At 41.9% G+C, this 19241-nt stretch overlaps 1 protein-coding gene across 1 annotated transcript in view; it reads left to right on the top strand.

Annotated features, from left to right (window-relative positions):
- DNAI3 (dynein axonemal intermediate chain 3) overlaps positions 1-15523 on the top strand; it is an 85235-nt gene extending 69712 nt beyond the window's left edge. Inside the window, exons 19-23 of the mRNA XM_006047532.4 lie at positions 3960-4090; positions 5924-6128; positions 7584-7675; positions 8899-9021; positions 14352-15523. Coding sequence (XP_006047594.2) covers positions 3960-4090; positions 5924-6128; positions 7584-7675; positions 8899-9021; positions 14352-14495 — 695 coding nt within the window. The 3' untranslated portion in view covers positions 14496-15523. The remainder of the gene's footprint in view (positions 1-3959; positions 4091-5923; positions 6129-7583; positions 7676-8898; positions 9022-14351) is intronic.
- The last annotated feature ends 3718 nt before the right edge of the window (positions 15524-19241 follow it).

Raw genomic sequence — 19241 nt, 5'->3', positions numbered from 1 at the left:
CTGTGAACTGGCAGTGTTTTCCTTGGGCGTTACCAGCACAATGGCATTCATAAACAGCATGGACATTTCCTGAGTAAAGATGAGGCAATTACTAGGACCCGTTTTCTCTTGATCTGCCCCAAGTTCAAATGTGCAAGGCAAGAAGGAGAGTTTCTTCTTCTAAGAAGAAACTTCTGAAAGATGGATTACTCTACCTGAACTATGTGTAATGAAGAAGTCATAATCAAACAAGGCTTCCAGATGACCCAAGAAATACAGGCTGATATATTTGATGATGATGACAGTTGACATAATCATCTCATGTACTCAACTCACAAGTTGGCAGGTGTCATGTGTCAGGCACTCTTCCCAGTACTTTCCATGGATTAACTCATTTAATCTTCACAGCAGCACTGTGGATTTGAACCCAGGCTGTCTGTGCTCTTAACCACATCAGGATGCTAAATCCTTTCAATAATGACTCTGGGAACTACTGTTTTGTTTGTTTAAGTTTCTTATCTGACTGGGGGCTCTGGCATTTCATTGAATAACTTAAGGATAGCTCCATTTACTGCTGAATGGCACTAAAGTCTTTCAAAGGACAAAAGGAAGGAAAAGTTATATGGGCTGAGAACATTCAACATGTTAAAGCACCAGTCTTGATGGTTATCTATATTCCTATCACTGATGATCATTAAATGTTGCAGAGGGCTTCTAGACTCCTGGATAGCCCTGTTCATAGAGTGAGATGGTATAGGAAATCCAGCTCAACAAGGACAAAACCAGGATCTGAGAAATACAGCATCAGCAAGAAGAAAGCTGCTGGTTTCCAGGGATCTCCTGCCTTCCCAGGAATCTTCCAGATCACTTCAAGATGGCCTTAGAAATAAGTCTTCTCTGCTATCTTCAAAATGGAGCTTTGGTTAGAGGAAAATTGGCCTTTTTGTTTGTTTGTTTTTAACTTAGAAGAGCTACAGTTAAATTTATACTTTATAAGGTTTTTAAAATAATTTTTAAGTTGAGATAAAAATATACATAAACAAGAAATTTAACACGTTAACCATTTTTTAAGTATAGTTCCATGGTGTCAAGTATATTTACACTGTTGTGCAACTAGTCTCCAGAACTCTTTTCACCTTGTGAAACTGAAACTCTGTTCTGGTTAAACAGTAGCTCCCACTCCTTTCCTCTCAGCCCCTGGCCACCAACTTTATGCTTTCTATCCCTATGAATGTGACTGTCATAAGTACCTCATGTCAGTGGAATCATACAGTATTTGCCTCTTTGTGACTGGCTTATTTCCCTTAAAATAATATACTCAATTTTCATTCATGTTGCAGCATATGTCAGAATTCCCTTGCTTTTAAAGGATGAATAATACTCCATTGTATGGGTATACCATATTCTGCTTATCCATTCATCCATTAATGGACATTTGGATTGCTTCTACCTTTTCAGTATTGCAAATAATGCTTCTGTGAACATGGGTGGACAAAAATCTCTTTAACATTGTATCATCTTTTGGAAAGATTATGGTGGCTCTTTTTTCTGCTTAATGTTATGTTGGTGTTCTGAGAAAAAAAAATCAAACCTTCACATAGCTATTAATATGTTGAGATTCAGAGTAAGTTGGTGGTTTTAGTACAAAGTAGACACACGGTGTAGTTTGACCTAGACAGGCACATATTTTTAGGGCCATCCCTGGGACTTGTGGGTGTGGGCAGCAAGGCGAGAAGAGCAGCCCACACCAAAGCCAGGCCAGGGGAGAGGAAACCAAGCCACAGCAGAGTAGACAAACTAGGGGAGCAGGAGTACCCTGGTGCCCAGGACAGAGACAAAGGGGAGGTCATCATTTTAATATCCAAACCAGCTCATCCTCTGGTCTTCCCAGTGGCGATAAATGGAAGGTACAATGAGCCTGTTGCTCTTACCAGAAACCTGGCTGTCATTCTCAGCACTTCATCTCTTTCACCCCGCATGTCAACTCTAGCTCACAAATATTTCTTGATTATCCACTCCTCCCTTGCATCTTCATTCAAGTCACCATCCTTTCTCACCATAACTGCAGCAACCACCTCCCATAGTGTTCCTTCTTTGCTTTTATCTCCTCTGATCTATTCTTCCCACAGCAGTCAGAGAATCGTTTCATATATCAATCAGATCGTCTTCTAGCCCTAAAGGACTCATTAAATCACATTATACTTAGAATGTAATCTAAATGCTTTTCCTAATAAGGCTCTGCAGCACCTGGACTCACCAGGTCTTCATTTGTTTCCTATGTTTCACTCTGGGATTATCAGTTGTTGTTGTTCAGTTACTCAGTTGTCTCCAACTCTTTGTGACCCCCTGGACTGTAACACGCCAGGCTTCCCTATTCTTCAGTATCTCTTGGAGTTCGCTCAAACTCATATTCAATGAGTTGGTGATGCCATCCAACCATCTCATCCTCTGACACCCTCTTCTCCTCCTGCTTTCAATCTTTCCTAGCATCAGTCTTTTCTGTGAGTCAGCTCTTTGCATCAGTTGGCCAAAGTACTGGAGCTTCAGCTTCAGTATCAGTCCTTCCAACAAATATTCAGATTGATTTCCTTTAGGACTGACTGGTTTGATCTCCTTGCTGTCTAAGGGACTCTCAAAAGTCTTCTCCAGCACCACAGTTTGAAAGCATCAATTCTTCAGCGTTCAGCCTTCTTTATAGTCCAACTCTCATATCTGTACATGACTAATGGAAAAATCATAGCTTTGATGATACAGACCTTTGTCAGCAAAGTGATGTCTCTGTTTTTTAATACACTGTCTATGTTTGTCATAGCTTTCCTTCCAAGGAGCAAGCGTCTTTTAATTTCATAGCCACAGTCATTGTCCACAGTGATTTTGTAGCGCAAGAGAAAGTCTGTCACTGTTTCCATTTTTTCCCCATCTATTTGCCATGAAGTGATGGGACTGAATGCCATAATCTCCATTTTTTGAATGTTAAGTTTTAAGCCAGCTTGTTCATTCTCCTCTTTCACCTTCATCAAGAGGCTCTTTAGTTCCTCTTCACTTTCTGGATTATCAGACTCCAGTCCTATTGCCTTCCTCAAAATTACAGATACTCTAAACACTTCCCAGGACTCTGTTGTGTATTATTCCTTCTGTCTGGAATGCTGCTACTGATGCTGCTAAGTCGCTTCAGTCGTGTCCAACTCTGTGCCACCCCATAGATGGCAGCCCACCAGGCTCTGCAATTCCTGGGATTCTCCAGGCAAGAACACTGGAGTGGGTTGCCATTTCCTTCTCCAATGCATGAAAGTAAAAAGGGAAAGTGAAGCCGCTCAGTCGTGTCCAACCCCATGGACTGCAGCCTACCAGGCTCCTCTGTTCATGGGATTTTCCAGGCAAGAGTACTGGAGTGGGGTGCCATTTACTCCACACCAAAATCTTCCCGTGCCAAACTCAGGCCTAAATGACTCACCTTCAGAGAATCCTTTCAAAATGTCCCTTGTTATTTTTTCTTGTGATATTTTTTTCCTTCATAATACATTTCACATTTTCTTATTATATACCTTGGGATTTGTTTGTGGAGTATCTGTCTTTCCACTGGATTTTAAGTTCTGAAAGGGCAGATCATATTTGTTTATTAACCATTTTTTACCCAGCCATCCATGGTAGCTGGTACTTACAAACAATCCACAAATATTTATTGACTAACAATCTATAACACTGACTAAGTGATGGATTAATAAATGAGTAAATGAATAAGAATGAAAAGTGTTCCTTTGAGCCTGCAAAGTGGCTTCGATGGGAATTTCCCTGGACTTTTCCATAAAAAGAGGAGGAGCTGTTCCTTGACAGATTGATTCACCCCAACTGACCTCTGGTTCTCCACTATCAGACCTCATTAATCAGGACATATCTGTCCATGGGAGATCTGCCCATTCTTCATTGTAGGAATGTAAACAGTGTTATGAAAGATGAAATGGCCTTTTCCACTCCAACAGCAAAGAAGCCTGTGAGCCTCTACACAGTCCATGATGGAGCTGTCCACACCGTTCAGAGGTCACCTTTCTACAAGGACATTATCCTCACTGTTGGGGGTTGGAACGTAGCCATCTGGAAAGAAGGTATTATGGTAAGTTGCCTGCAAAATGGAGGAGTAGGTGTGTGGTCCTTTATTATTGAGAAAAACAATAGGAACAACAGACTGTTCTGACATAACAATGCCTTTGGGACGCTTTTTAGAAATATTGGAACAGATGGCCTGGGGCCCCAGCCTGTCAGCAGAACCAATACAAGCCTTTGGAAAACACAACCATTTGCTTTTCTTCCCTGAGGGCAGGAAACATTTACAAGTCTTTTGTTCTCTGAAACCAGTATTGTCTTCTAAATATATGTTGTGAGCTGTTCACTTGGTTTATGTTTTTCCCCTCCCCCTAAAATACAAGATGGTATACTGATTACTGTATGAAGCCCAAAGAAGCCCTAAGAGAAGCAATGGGTCTATCATCTTTGCTCCTGCACCAGGCAACTTGTCACCAGAAAGTGGGAGTAAGAAATCTAAGGGATCCATCACCAGGCAGTCAGAGACATGCAGAGGTCAGGGTGAGGCTGTGACAAGAATCTTGTGGTCAGGATTTAGGACAGGGCCTGGATCCAGATAGTCAGAAGCTAAACTGCCAAAACCTAGAAAGATTGGTAAAATTGAGTGAAGCGGGAGTGTGGGAAAATCAGTATGCTGTGTCCCTTTCATGAGCTACTTAAGAGAATTATCAAAATCTGGAAAAAAAAAAAAAGTATATATATATATATGAGTTTCATATCTGTAATATATATATTCTTTGAGCTAACACGTTTCCCTTTTATTTCTGGGAGTCTAACTTACATGAATACTCAAAAAAATTGTGTATGATATATATGTATATATACATATATATGTATGTGATATATATATATACACACAGATATATATATGTATGTGATATATATATATGTACTTTTTGTCATTGAAAAAAGTTGGGATCTCCTTAAGTGTCCTTCCAGGAAAGGACTTCTACTTCATACCAATGTACTTTGGTATGATTTTTTTTTTGTCTTTACAACAAGCAAGTATTAGTTTTTCAGTTAAAGAAAAAAGAAATTAAGCCAAGATTGTCCAAAGACTGCAGGGGTCAAGAACCTGGTTAGCCACAGAACCGAAGTAACTGAGCAAGAACAGATTGCAGTGTCTCCTGTAAGGAGTCCATGAATTAGTGATGTTTGTTCCCCACAAGAAGCCTTTGTTTGCATGTTTGGGAGGGTAGGAGGCAGCTCCATAGCTTAGGTTAGTCCCAGAAGATATAAGTAGGTGAAGGGATCCACCTGGTTGCCAGGTAGAGCATGATGGTGGGAAGAGAATGCATTTTGATCTTCTGTCTCTATGAAAACCTCCCGAAGAAGGCAAAGTACCCCACAGCAGAGAAGAGAAATGATCTTATTATGCTGCATTGGTGGTCCAAAATCTCTCCCCCAAAATATTCATAAACCACTGGATGCAGCTCACAGAACTGACTGTTCATCCCTTTTCCTGAACACCAGAGCTCTTTCCAAGGTGAGTAGGCACCTGACAAGAAAATAAAGATATAAGCAAAATTTATAATCTTAGAATCTTTACTCATCCAGTGTCCACCAGTCTCCAAACAAATAGCAATGGGCTTTAGGAACAGTTGAATTAGAACCACCAATAGCTCAATTAGAAAATTGGATCATTTCTAAAAAGTCACTAAAATAAGGGGAAAAAAGGCTATAAAAATATACAAGAAAGAAAAGAGCCAACATATATAAAAACCCTATAAGGAAAACAAAGACTTCTGAGTAGGCATAATTCTGCTGTTATATGATCATAGCCATCTGAGTTTTATTTTAAAAACAAAAAAAACCTTGTGAATATCCCTCAGATAATAACAAAAACTTTTGTTTTTAATTTTAGACCGGACCCCTCCTTCAGTCATGCTGTGCACCAAAAAGGTACACCTCAGGGCACTGGTCCCTGACCAGGCCTGGAGTCTTCTATATTGGCCGAGAAGATGGATACATCGATATCTGGGACCTTCTTGAGAAAACTCATGAACCAGCCCAGTCCCAAAACATCTGTATAACTATGATCATGTACATCAAACCCTGGACCTTTTCTGGTATGTTAACTCTGATTAAAGGAGCAAAGTCATTTTGCATTTTTTGGGCCTGGGACATTTTGACATTCATCTGGAAAGCCTCTGATGTTGCTTCTCAAGTTTTTTCTCCCCATGCCACCTCCTCCCTTCCCATCACTGCACTTCCTTTCCCTTCCTTCTTCTACTCAAATTTTGGTTACAACCTGAGTTTCACTAGTTTCTTCATCAGTTATTTCTGAGACACATTTTAGTATGTCAAGCAGGGGCTGATTTTGAACCAAGCAATGAAAAGCATGCTTGTCACCCTCTCTGGGTCCCTAAATCACAGGGTGAACCCTAAATCCTTGCTACCTTTTGCTGCTTCTTTTTCAAATAGAATAAGTTCTGTATCTTTAATCTTTTGTTATGTCACAAATGTTCAATATTTTATCACTTTTATGGCTTTCCCCTGGACAGTATCAAGCAGTTCTTTTCATGAAATCTCAATGACTCTGTGAGGTCATATATCTGTTTAAACCATAACTTTTGAACTAACTGTGAGGAAAAAATAATGTATAACAGAGCAAGTAGAAATTCAAGAACATGTCGATAGAAAAGTAATTTATATCCTTTATCTCAGTTTCTCCATTTCACCCAAGTAATACTTTCTACCCAGACTAAGTATATATTTGCCTCATTTAAAAGAAGTTTCCCTTTGTTTCCAGAGATGCATGGGCATAAAATTGTCATTTTCTCAGAAAAAACATGAGGTTTAGAAACACAGTCTTCAGGATTTCTAGAGTGTCAGAGTCTGGCTACTTACTTGACTGTATATGTCACAAAAATGTGTTTTCCCATATTTGCTGCAAAACATTGCTTTTGCATACCTAAAGGGATTACGATTCTAGGATTTAGCAATGTGAACCAGACCTTCTGAAAAGGAGGAGAAAAAAGTTTAGATAAGAAATTAAAATTCTCAAATATGCTTGTGTTTTATACCCATTTAAAATGACCAAAAGGAGCGATTTGTTTCTGTAATAAGAAAACTGGTTATGGCTGTATTTGAAATTCATCTGGATAATGGCATCCTTTAGCCCTTACTGTCTTTGGTGAAAATCGGCATCATGATTTTTCTGTGAAAATCTTCCATGTATTGTACCCGCTTCCTTCTCAAATCTGCCATGGATCCAGTCAGAGAGGGTCAACCTCACCTGGGAGTCACAGTCCTTAAGTAGAGGCTAAGAAAACATGATTGGGGATGAGCAGGGTGGCTGAGAAAGGCTCAAGGTCTCAGCCTTCATTTCACCAACTGGAAAAATGTCTTTCATGTGTTATTATGATCTCCAGTCATGAAGGTCTGATGAAGATGCCAAGATTATTGTAACCACAACAGGCCCTTTGGGAGATCACAAAGCAAAAATGCAGTATGTGTTTAACCTCTAAGATGACTTTCTGATTGCAGAGCTGTTTTTTCTCTCCGTTTTTTGAAACTTTTAGCTAAGCAGCAATTTATAGCCATAGCTGATTATTATGGAACACTGCATATATTGGAAATTCCTTGGACATTAAGTCACCCTTCAAGCAATGAGGTTAGTAACTTTTGGCTTTGAGGATTTATGTGATCAGATACTGCTGAGACATGTTTTAGACATATGTTCAGAAATGACAGCATTTTTGCTCTGTAAGAATATAAAAGAATCATGCAGTCAAAAATAAGGGGATGTTAACCTAAATGGGAAAAGAATTTGAAAAAGAATAGATATATGTATACGTGTAGCTAAATCACTTTGCTATGCATCTGAAAGTAACACAACATTGTTAATCAGCTATGCTCCAATATAAAATAAAATAATGAGGGGATGTATTCCTGTTGTATGAGATAAATGACTTAAAGCTAGAGGGGGAAAAAAGCATGCAATGAAAGAAAGGCCAAGTAAATGAAGCCCAGATTCAGAGAAGAATTGATTTGGGGATTCATAATCATAGGAAGTTATTTTCAGATTTTAACCCAAGCATGGGACTTTATTTTGGTGATACCCTTCCCAGAGGACCCAGCTGACATTTTTTGCATCTCTCCATTGCCAGCCTCCATCCATCCTTCCCCAGCTTGGTGTACTGCAGGCAGCAGGTCTGAAGTGGCAGTGTTCTGCTTCTCCATACATTGCATCCAGGGGTTTCGTTTCAAGCAGTGTTAATAGTTATTTTATAAAAAGAATATCAATAAATAGTACATAAATATGGATACAGTAAACATTAAATATATAGATTGCAATCTGTTGCAAGTTCCAACAACGTCAACCTAGTTACTTGCAGGCAAAAAACTCTTCCTTCTTTGGTCACCTCGTCCAAGGTCTATGATGCCTTCCCTGCTTCTATTCTTCTGCCCACACACGCTAAGCTCTTCAGGGGACCAGGAACTCAACTCTGCTTCCAGCCCCTTTAGGGTTTCCACTGACATCCTCGTCTGGGTTTTCCAAGTTTGATAATGCAAAACTTCCCTCAGCCTTGAAAGTGAGAAGGAGAAAAAGGAGGGAAAAGAGGCATCCAAGGATATTTCTCTTATAAAATTGCAATTTTTTGCAGCCCTCTCCTTCCAATCCCACTCCTTTTCTGCCATCCCCCAATTCGCAGGTCCCTAAACCTTAGCCCAGTGGCCCACGAATTAGCTCCTCTGGTAGTGGGCTTTGGGCCTTATCCCAAAGCAGGCAATCTAGCTAATAACTTAAAAGCAGCAGACGTTCTTCCAGAGCCTTGTCAAGAACATGGAGGCTTCTGTGTGAGCCCCCCTCTCATGGGCCTGTATTTCTAACAGGTATCAAGTATAAGCCACTACTTTGAAAGAGAAGTCAAACATCTGGAATATGTAGAACAGCGCAGAAAAATTCGTGAACAGGAAAAGAGAGAAATGGAGCTGGAACTGGAGAAGAAAAAAGTTGTAAGTTAAATTTCAGAAACCAAAATTGCTTTCCTCTAACACTAGTAGGATTATATTTGTTTGGCTTAGTCCACAGATTCAAAAGAAAAAATATGCCTTTTCACATTCTTCTCTTCTTCTCATGAGAGTCAAGAGGGCAGTTCTCTGATTTCCTAGCTTAGTGTGAGTCAAACTACCAATTGGACACCTAGTGAGATTCTATCCAATTTAGATTCTGAAATTTTCTATATTTCAAGTCCTTTAGATTAAAGTGAAGTGAAGTGAAGTGAAGTCGCTCAGTCGTGTCCAACTCTTTGCGACCCGTGGACTGTAGCTTACCAGGCTCCTCCGTCCATGGGATTCTCCAGGCAAGAATACTGGAGTAGGTTGCCGTTTCCTTCTCCAAGGGATCTTCCCGATCCAGGGATCGAACCCGGGTCTCCCGCATTGGAGGCAGATGCTTTAACCTCTGAGCCACCAGGGAAGCTTTAGATTAGGTGGTATCTAAATACCAATATGGATACAGAGTTTCAAAATTTGAATGCTTTCATTTCATAGAAACTTAATATTTAATGAATAATGCATTAAAATAGTGTAAAAAAGAGTGGAATATGAATTAGGACATGTGGACTCACATCGCATGTCTACCACTTGCTAGCCATGAGATCTAGAGCAAGGTTTGCATCTTTGCTGAGTTTTGGTTCTCTTGTTTTTAAAATGGGAATACTAGTAACAACCTTTTAAGATTACTGTGAGTATTTCAGTTAGGTAACCTGACAAATAATAAACTGTCATTAAGTGGGAGCTAGTATCTAGAGGGCATAATAGCTACTAGTTGTTGCTTAGTCCCATCCGACTCTTAGCAACCCCATGGACTGTGTAGCCCACCAGGTCTCTCTGTCCATGGGATTCTCCAGGCAAGAATACTGGAGTGGGTTGTCATTTCCTCCTCCAGGGGATCTTCCCAACCCAGAGATTGAACCTTCATCTCCTGAGTCTCCTGAATTGCAGGTGGATTTTTTCCCCTGAGCCACTGGGGCTCAGAACCCACCTGCCAGTGCAGGGGAGGTAAGGGACATGGGCTCTATCCCTGAGTCTGGAAGATCCCCTGCAAGAGGGCGTGGCAAGCCTCTCTAGTATTCTTGGTGTGCTACGGTCTCCTAGTGGGCTATGGTCCATAGGGTCACAAAGATTCAGACACGACTGAAGCATTTTAGCACAGCACAGCACAGCACAGTACAGTATATAGAGACAGATGAACGAATAGATACAAATTTTACTGTAATAGACTAGAACTGTGAAATTTGCGATTGAGGATAATTTGGTGTAGGACACATCCTTCTTAAACTCTACCAAAAAGGAACCTAAAACTCTGAAGCCCTCGCCCTCCTCTTTCTCAACCTCTCTGATGTGATTTACTTTGTTGGTCTTCCCTTGACCAATGGAATTGGGGTCTTTAAACAGTCTGTGAATTCAGCTCTTCTTTCTTTCTCACTTGAGGTCATCTCAGTCCATATTTCTGCTTTTCTCTTGCTCATTCCCTTCCTTGCCCTTTTGGCAACAACAATTTCATCACTGCCTGCTGTTTCCTTATAGCCAAATGTATAGCCTCCCCCAATGTAATTACTCACGTGAGACCCTAGGTCTCAATTAAAAACACAAACATATGGAAATATTTTCATGTATTGCATTAGCAAATAGATTAACATTATCATACTGTTAGATACAAATTAGTGTAACAAAAGCAGATGAAGCATCATTTCAAAACATTGTTTAGTGGTGATGAGATATAAAAAAAGCCAATTAATTGACCTTGTTTACTACAAAAAAAATGGTCTTGGTCTGTTCTTTTACATGATCACAAACATTGGATGAACTTCTGCCATGGGAGATTACCTGCCACCTTTTCCAACACCAGCAATCATCCGCAATTACTCGGAGTGTTTACTTACTTATTTTTTATATTTTTACTTTATTTATTTATTGAAAAATTTGGGGAGCGCTATGCTGGGTCTTCACTGTTGCTTTGGCTTTTCTCTAGTTGCAGAGAGCAGGGGCTACTCTCCGGTTGCAGTGTGCGGGCTTCTCATTGCAGCGGCTTCTCTTGTTGTGGAGCATAGGCTCTAGGGCACCAGGGCTTCAATAGTTGCGGTTCCTGGGCTCTAGAGCGCAGGCTCAATGGATGTGGCACACAGGTTTAGTTGCTCCGCAGCATGTGGGATCTTCCTGGACTAGGGATGAACCCCTGTCTCCTGCATTGGCTGGAAGATTCTTTACCACTGAACCACCAGGGAAGCCCCTAGGAGTGTTTAAATAGCATAGTGACAGCTAATTATCCATATAAGATAATAATAATTTACATGGGAAGTACTTTTAAAACACTTGAATATTGTAATAATCATATCTTGGAACTGAGTTTCCAAAACTTTTCCACCTCCTTGTGGTAACTTCATTTCCATCTGGCATTGTACCCTCCTCAAAGTAGAGCTTCCACGTCTCAAGTTTTCTCTGGAACTAGACTGTGGATAAATGAGTACATTTAAAGGGGCTCCTCTGTTACATTTAGAACATGAATAGAGTCACCAAGGAAAAACAGCTAAATGTTCATCAGAAGTATCTCCTTACAAGCAATGGCTGATGATAGGAGACATGGGAACAAACTGTAACAGCCTCAGACAATTGCCGTGGGGATTAAATGAGTTAAATATTTACAGCACTTAGCCAGTAAGTGACAGATGGGAAGTGCTAATGTGTCCACTATTAGTATTATTACAGAGGGCAGGAGATAATCACACATCCATCCAGCAAGGCCAGTCTTCTTGAGTGCCCCCCCTCAGCTGGCAGAGATTAGGCTATGCACTTCAACCCACAGATATGAGGGTAATCATATACCCATTTCTTTGCAAACATTGAATCTGGATACCACTCACTTATTGAAAAATAATAGTAATTACAGCTCTAACAGCACACAAAATGGGAATTTTCTTAACTGGAATTTCAGCTGGAGGCCCAAAGCAGAAAACAAGCAGTAGTTTCCATGTGATTCATTCAGAATTCAAAACAATTCTGCAGCCCTTAGTCAATGACCCACACTCCAGGCTGCACAAGGGAGGCAAGAGCTATGAGGAAAGAGGTTGGAAGAGAGAATTTTTTTTTTTTTTTGGAGAGAAGCATTGGAGGGCTGTGTATTCCCCATTCCTACTCCTGCAATACCACCTTCCCTTCAAGGGAAGCATTGCTGGAGACAGCTTGCTGGTGAGGATGGACAGTTGGCCTCATACCCCTGGCAGGAGGCTCGCTGAGCCACAGAAATCCAAGGGCCAGAAACTGCCAAGGGACCAGAGCAGACTGTCCAGGGGGAATATAGGAAACCCAGGGACAGGGACCTGACTCCTATGGCTGGAAAGTCTGCAAGCAAGAGGTTGGCTTGAACAGCTCTGACAGACTAGTGGAGAGAGGACCAGTGAGCAAAGAACTTGTACTGATGGCAGAATGAGGGGGTGAGTTGTCCTGGGGTCAGGTGGAAACTTGAAAGTGGCTGGGCTCAAATCAGATGCCTCAAAGGACTTTCTTAACGGAGTGAGGCAACCTGTGGAGGCGACCAATGGAAGTGCGCAGGGGGCATTGCAGTTCTTCACTTACATACTGCGCTGGGCTGGATTTCAAATAATCTGAAAATGACACTATTCCTAATATCTAAAAGTGGTAGGAAATGCTACGGAATCTGTCACGAACGTGGCAAAGGACAAAAGTTAGGAGAATAACATCTTTCTACTCTCACCCTATCAAGTCCTGCTCTTTTTGTGAACTGGTTATTGTAGTTAACACCTATTAAGTGCTTACTGTGTGCCATGTACCAGTCTGAGGACCTGCCATGTTTAATAATTCATTTAATACTCTCAGTGGTATAATGTGGTTACAGTGATTAGACATGAGGAATCTGAGGAAGCAGAGATATTAAGAAAGGGAAAAAGCAAACATAAAGCACAAATACAGCAGGGGATGAAAGGAACTTCAGGCATGGTGAATGCTGAAAAGAAGAAAATGCCTCTTGCAAATGATTCTCAGGAAACTAGAATAAAATATGGTGGTGGTGCCCTCGATAGAATCCTCAAAGACAGAGTTTTGTGACAAGAGACCAGAAGGCACAGGAAGACATTAGGGTGGGGAGAGGGCAAGAGGAGGAGAAACAGAACCAACACAGGGGGATCCTGTGGGGGCTCAGTGGTAGAGTCCGCCGGCCAATGCAGGAGCCACGGGCACGACCCCTGCTCTGGGAAGATCCCACATGTCACAGAGCGACTGAGCCCTGCACCACAACTATGGAGCCTGTGCTCTAGAGCCCCAGTGCCACAACCACTGAGCCCACACACCACAACTACTGAGGCCCATGTGCCCTCGAGCCCGTGCTCTGCGACAAGAGAAGCCACCATGATAGAAAATAGCACCCACTTGCCACAAAGCAGAGAAAAACCTGTGTAGCAATGAAGACCCAGCACAGCCAAAAAGAAATAAATAAGATTATTTTTTAAAAAATCACAGGACGACATACCAATATGAAGTAATCGTAAGTTCATCTGAAAGGAGACACAGATGAGAAGAAACAAAATCTTAAAAATCATAATGACTGCCCTAGCAGATACAATAACTTTAATTAATTAATTTAAATTAAAATACTAATTAAACCAGAACAGTACTCATGCAAACATTGACAGATCAAAGAACAAAACAGATGACTCAGATTATTCAGCAAGTGGTGTTGGGTAAATTAGCTGAATAAATGCTCTGTTGTTTTTCCCCTCCCCTCTCAGCATGCTCTTCCCTCTACCGGTGGCAGGAGCTCATAGGCTAGCCTGGATTCCCTCTGCCCCTGAGAGCCCACATCCAGTCCATCACAAAATTTGATCAGCTCCACCACTAGGAGATACCTTGAGACTGCACACACTACTCTGCTGATCTGTGCCCCTCCTATTCAGGGTCAGCAGCCCCTCTCCCTGACTATACAAGAGATGCCCTCCTGCCCCCTGCCCCACAAAGCCCTTCTGGAGAACAGCAGCCAGTCCAGCCCTTCAGAAATAACAGAAGTTCCTTCCACGGGACTTCCCTGGTGGTCCAGTGGTTAAGACTTTGCCTTCCAATGGAGGGAGGTGTGGGGTTCTATCTCTGGTTGGGGAGCTAGATCCCACGTGCCTCACAGCCAGAAAACCAAAACATAAAAGCAACATTGTGACAACTTCAATAAGGGCTTTAAAAAGTCCACATCAAAATCTTAAAAGGAAATAGCCTCCTCCAGCCTTTGGTATCTCTAGCTGTCAGAGTTCTATACAAATGACTTGCTTTTCCCCCCCTAGAAAACGTTTCAGAAGTCAAAAGAACAATTGGATGCTGAATTGAAAATGGACTACGAGAGTTATTTGGAACTGGAGAAGACCATCCTCACCAATCTAGGTCTAAGCAAAGAGAAAGAATCAATGTCATACGTGGAATTAGTGTAGAAAAGTTTTCTGTAGAGGTGTTTTGGGGGTCTGTGGGAATTTTCTTTTTGCTCATTATTTTTTATGTAAGGTGAGCTAGCAAACTAGACATTAAAAAGATTTACTTGCACATATTAGGTTTTTATCTCACTACAATTAAAACTTTTGAATTAAGCAACAAGATCTGTTTCGGTTTGGGGACTGAATATGTACTAAACTTTGTACTGAATATAAAAGGGGTTGACAATGAAGCTTTCATTTGCCTGTAGTATTACAGAGCTTAAGACATCCACACTCAATCCTCAGTCAACATCTATTCAGAACCCCTGATCCCAGACCAGAAGGGGAAATCAAACTTTGCTTCTAATTATCAGGTTGTTTTTGGTCACATCTCCACAAAGTGCTCCCACTGGGCCACTGCACAGATTATCAATTATCAGGCCATGAGCTAAACAAAATATTAGTAGATTGAATCCCGAAATATACACTGAAAGAGGGTAACATATGAAGATATCACACTGAGCTTATCTAGGAAATAAAAAGTTAGTGTGACGGTGGTGCTCGGTGGCTCCGGTCACGTCTGACAAGAACACTGGAGTGGGTCACCATACCCTCCTCCAGATCTTCCTGACCCAGGGATCAAACCTGCATCTCTTACATCTCTTGCTTTGGCAGGTGGGTTCTTTACTGCTAGCGCCACCTGGGAAGCCCAGTGTAACAGTAGAAAATACATCAACAATTGACTGAAGGAGAGAATTTATGATACCAAATAAACGCAGTAAAACATTCACTGAAATTCAACAGCCACTCATGATAAAACAGTAAATTCTTTGCAACTACAAAAAGAAGGAAACCTCCTTAACCGGATGCAGGGTATCTAAAACAATCCTACCACAAACATTATACTTAATGGTGAAAAGTTGAAAGTTTCCCTCAGAAGTGTGGAATGAGATGATGTGCACTGTCCCGTCTTCTAATCAGTATCTGGTTACACTGAAGGTTAACCAGTGTGGGCACACAAAGGCCACAGCATATGAAACTGAGTTGTGAAAGAGCTTAATGTGTCTCAATAAGAGATTACACACACACACACACACACACACACACATGGGATTTCCCTTGTGGTGGTCCAGGGCTTCCCAAGTGGCGCTAGTGGTAAAAAAAAAAAAAAAAAAAAAAATCCACCTGCCAATGCAGGAGACACAAGAGATGCAGGTTCAGTCCCTGGGTGGGAAAGATCTCCTGGAGGAGATCTCCTGGCAATCCACTCCAGTATTCTTGCCTGGAGAATCCCATGGACAGAGGAGCCTAGTGAGTTATAGTTCAGGGGGTCACAAAGAGTTGGACACAACTGAGCGACTGAGCACACCAGTGGTTAAGACTCCACAGTTCCATTGCAAGGGGCACGGGTTTGATAACTGGTCAGGGAACTAAGATTCCCACATGCCGAGTGCCCTCCCTTTGCAAAAAAAAGTGGTTCAACATCACAGGAAAGTGACCAGCGTGGGAGGTGGGTTGAGGGGAAAATAGCAGGAGATGAGACTGGAGCTGAGACTTGGAGCCAGATGGTGAAGGCTCCCTTAAACTAAGCAAAGGAAGTTGGATTAGAGTTTTCAAATAATGGGGAATTAATGGAAGGGCTAAGCAGGAAGGTGACATGATCAGCTTTATATTCAGGAAGATAAGGAACAGGTTAGAGTGGGAGAGCCTTGAGGCAGGAAATCCTAACAGAAGACAGTCATAATAGTTCAGGGTAAAAGATTAGGACACCCTGTCCCAAAGCTTAAGATAAAAATGAAAGACTGATTGGATGGGATAGGGAAGACAAAGGATGATGCCAAGGTTTATAAGTTAAATTGCTAGAGGAAGTAAAACTCAAAGTTATTTACCAAAAGTCAGGTAAGTAGTAGCACATGTCTGAGTGCCTTTGGCCAGATGACTTACTGCTGTGAAACATTCTCCTTCTGTGGAGTAACATTTTATAACAGCAAATGAACACCTGCATATAAGTGATGGTGTCCAGCACATGTTAGTGTCATTATTGGAATGTCTCAGGGACTCAACTTTGTGCCTGAATTTATTTTCTTTCATTTTTTTTTTTTTTTTATAATCCACACTCATGTCTTAGCTGAATCTATCCAGTCTCATAGCTTTACATACAACTTCCATACCTGGCTGGGACTTTCCCCATAAAATCGAGCTGTATATTCACTTGAGTACTTAATGTCTCTGCTGCTGCTGCTGCTGCTAAGTCACTTCAGTTGTGTCCGACTCTGTGTGACCCCATAGACGGCAGCCCACCAGGCTCCCCTGTCCCAGGGATTCTCCAGGCAAGAACACTGGAGTGGGTTGCCATTTCCTTCTCCAACGCATGAAAGTGAAAAGTGAAAGTGAAGTCACTTTTAGCAACCCCATGGACTGCAGCCTACCAGGCTCCTCCGTCCATGGGATTTTCCAGGCAAGAGTACTGGAGTGGGGGTGACTTAATGTCTCTACTTAGGTGTATAATGTGTGCATGCTCAGTTGCTCAGTCATGTTCGACTCTTGGTGACTCCACAGACTGAAGCCCAGCAGGCTCCTCTGTCCTTGGGATTTTCCAGGTAAGAATACAGGTGTGGGTTGCTATTTCCTCCTCCAGGGGATCTTCTTGACCCACATCTCCTGCATTGCAGGCAGATTGCCATTGAGCCATTGAGGAAGGCTAGGGGTACAGTAGGCATCTCATATTTAAACATGTCCCAAATTGAGTCCCTGAATTTCTCTCCAAAATCCATGCTTCCTTCCCACTGTCCTCTAGTCACCTTGCTTCTAGTTGCTTGGGCAAAAGTCTTGATGTCATCCTTCATTTCTCTTTCTCTCACAATTCATGGCCAATCTATGAGCAAATTCTTTTGACCACACCTTCAAAATACACCCAGAACCTGGTCACATTTCTCCTTCCCCACTGTTCCTACCATGGTCCAAGCCACCTTCATCGCTGGTGGAATTGTTATATTGATCTCCTAACAGTTCTCTCTTCAGTCTCAACAGCAGGCAGGTGGTGGTTTTAAGTGGAAGCCAGTGGCTGTCATTCTTGTGTTCAGAGCTCCTCCTCAGCTTCCCAGCTAACTCAGGGTAGGAGCCAAAGGCTTTCCTGGACCTGCAAGTGCTCATGTGGTCAGACTTTCTGTTGTCAGCTGGGTTTTATCTCTCCTTTTCCTCCCCTCATCACCCCACCATCATGGCAGCCTCCTTCCACCCAACATGCCAGGCTTGGTCCTGACCCAGGTATTTGTGCTCAATAGTCTGTGCTTTCTGTAGTGATTTTCCCTGTTTTATTTTCATATGCTCTCTCAAAGGGAAAAAAAATATTTTGAGTACTTGCTATGTACCAGGCTCTACATTAAAAAAAATATTTTTTTTAATTGAAGTATATAGTTGAAAGGGGCTTCCCAGGAGGCTCAGTGGTAAAAAATCTGCCTGTCAATACAGGAGATGTGAGTTTGATCCCTAGGTCAGGAAGGTCTCTTGGAGAAAGAAATGACCATCTACTCCAGTATTCTTGCCTCAGAAATTCCATGGAAAGAGGAGCCGGGCAGATTATATATTCCATGGGGTTGGAAAAGAGTCTGACATAACTTAGTGACTAAACAACAAATATAATTGAAGAGAGCATTCAGGGTAAGTCTTACTGGGAAGGTAACATTGGAGCAAGGATCTGAAGAAGGTTAAGGTTTTGCCCTGCCGTCTTCTAGACTGTGTTTCCTAACCCAGCCCCCTCTTCAACCCCAGATGACTCTTGCTTTAGTTTCCTGTGGTCAACTCTTAGTACAAAAGAAGAAGAAGGGACTACAGAGAAAACAGGAGTGTCATGGTTACATGACAAAATCCATTACCTGGAGCTGGCACATTGTTGTCTCAAACAAAAGTGGGGTTTTCTTACCACAGAAGATACTGAATAAGTGTCTCCCTTAGGGTTATCAAGTAAAGAGCTTAGCATGGTTGGGCATACAGCAAGCAGTAAATATTTTGCTACTATTTTATCTAATTTTTAAATACAATTTGATTGTAATATTCATGCTATTGATAAACAAGGGGTTCATCTTGCCTATGAAAGCAGTTATTATCAGTTCAGTGTGAAATTTTTATTGTGTGTTTATAACCTCAGTTTTTCCAGATCTCATCATCTCACCAGCCTAAGGCCTCCAATGGAGTCACATAAACAGCTATAGCCCACTTTTCATGGGATCCTGCCCCACCTGCTTATCAGGTATTTCATCCTTCTGCGAAGCCCCTCCAGGCTTCTGTAGTCTCTGGGAAGAAGGTGGAGTCGTATGTTTAAAAACAAGCCCACAACCACCAGGCCCTCAAAGGTTCCCTTCTCCCAGTATGCTAGAGATGCTAATGGCCTGTGACAGCGGGGAACATGCTGGGTCAATGCCTATTGTTAGTTCAGGTTACTGACCTATGTGTTAGTTCAGGTCCAGCAAGAAGTGAACACCAAGGCAAGACTAGGTGTGCAAGAGATTTACTGGGAGGCTGAGCAGGAGATGCGAGGAAGAGCCTTCAGAGCTTGATGCAGGTCTGGTACCCATGGAAGAGGAGAGGGAAGGAAAGAGGATGCATGGGGTGAGTCTCAGACCACCCAGCATGCTCTCTTCCCTTTGTCTCCAAGACTTTGGAATTTGCACAGACTCACTGTGCCGCCTCCTTCGTTTTTGGGATGCGTTCTCTCCAAGACTCCTCAGCTTCTCCAGCAAATGCTTTTTTTCTCTGGCTCAGACTCTC

This window comes from Bubalus bubalis, chromosome 6 (genome assembly GCF_019923935.1).
Source record: "Bubalus bubalis isolate 160015118507 breed Murrah chromosome 6, NDDB_SH_1, whole genome shotgun sequence".
Taxonomy (NCBI): Eukaryota; Metazoa; Chordata; class Mammalia; order Artiodactyla; family Bovidae; genus Bubalus; species Bubalus bubalis.
Note: the sequence above shows the minus strand (reverse complement) of the source record. Positions and strands in the feature narration are given on the sequence as shown.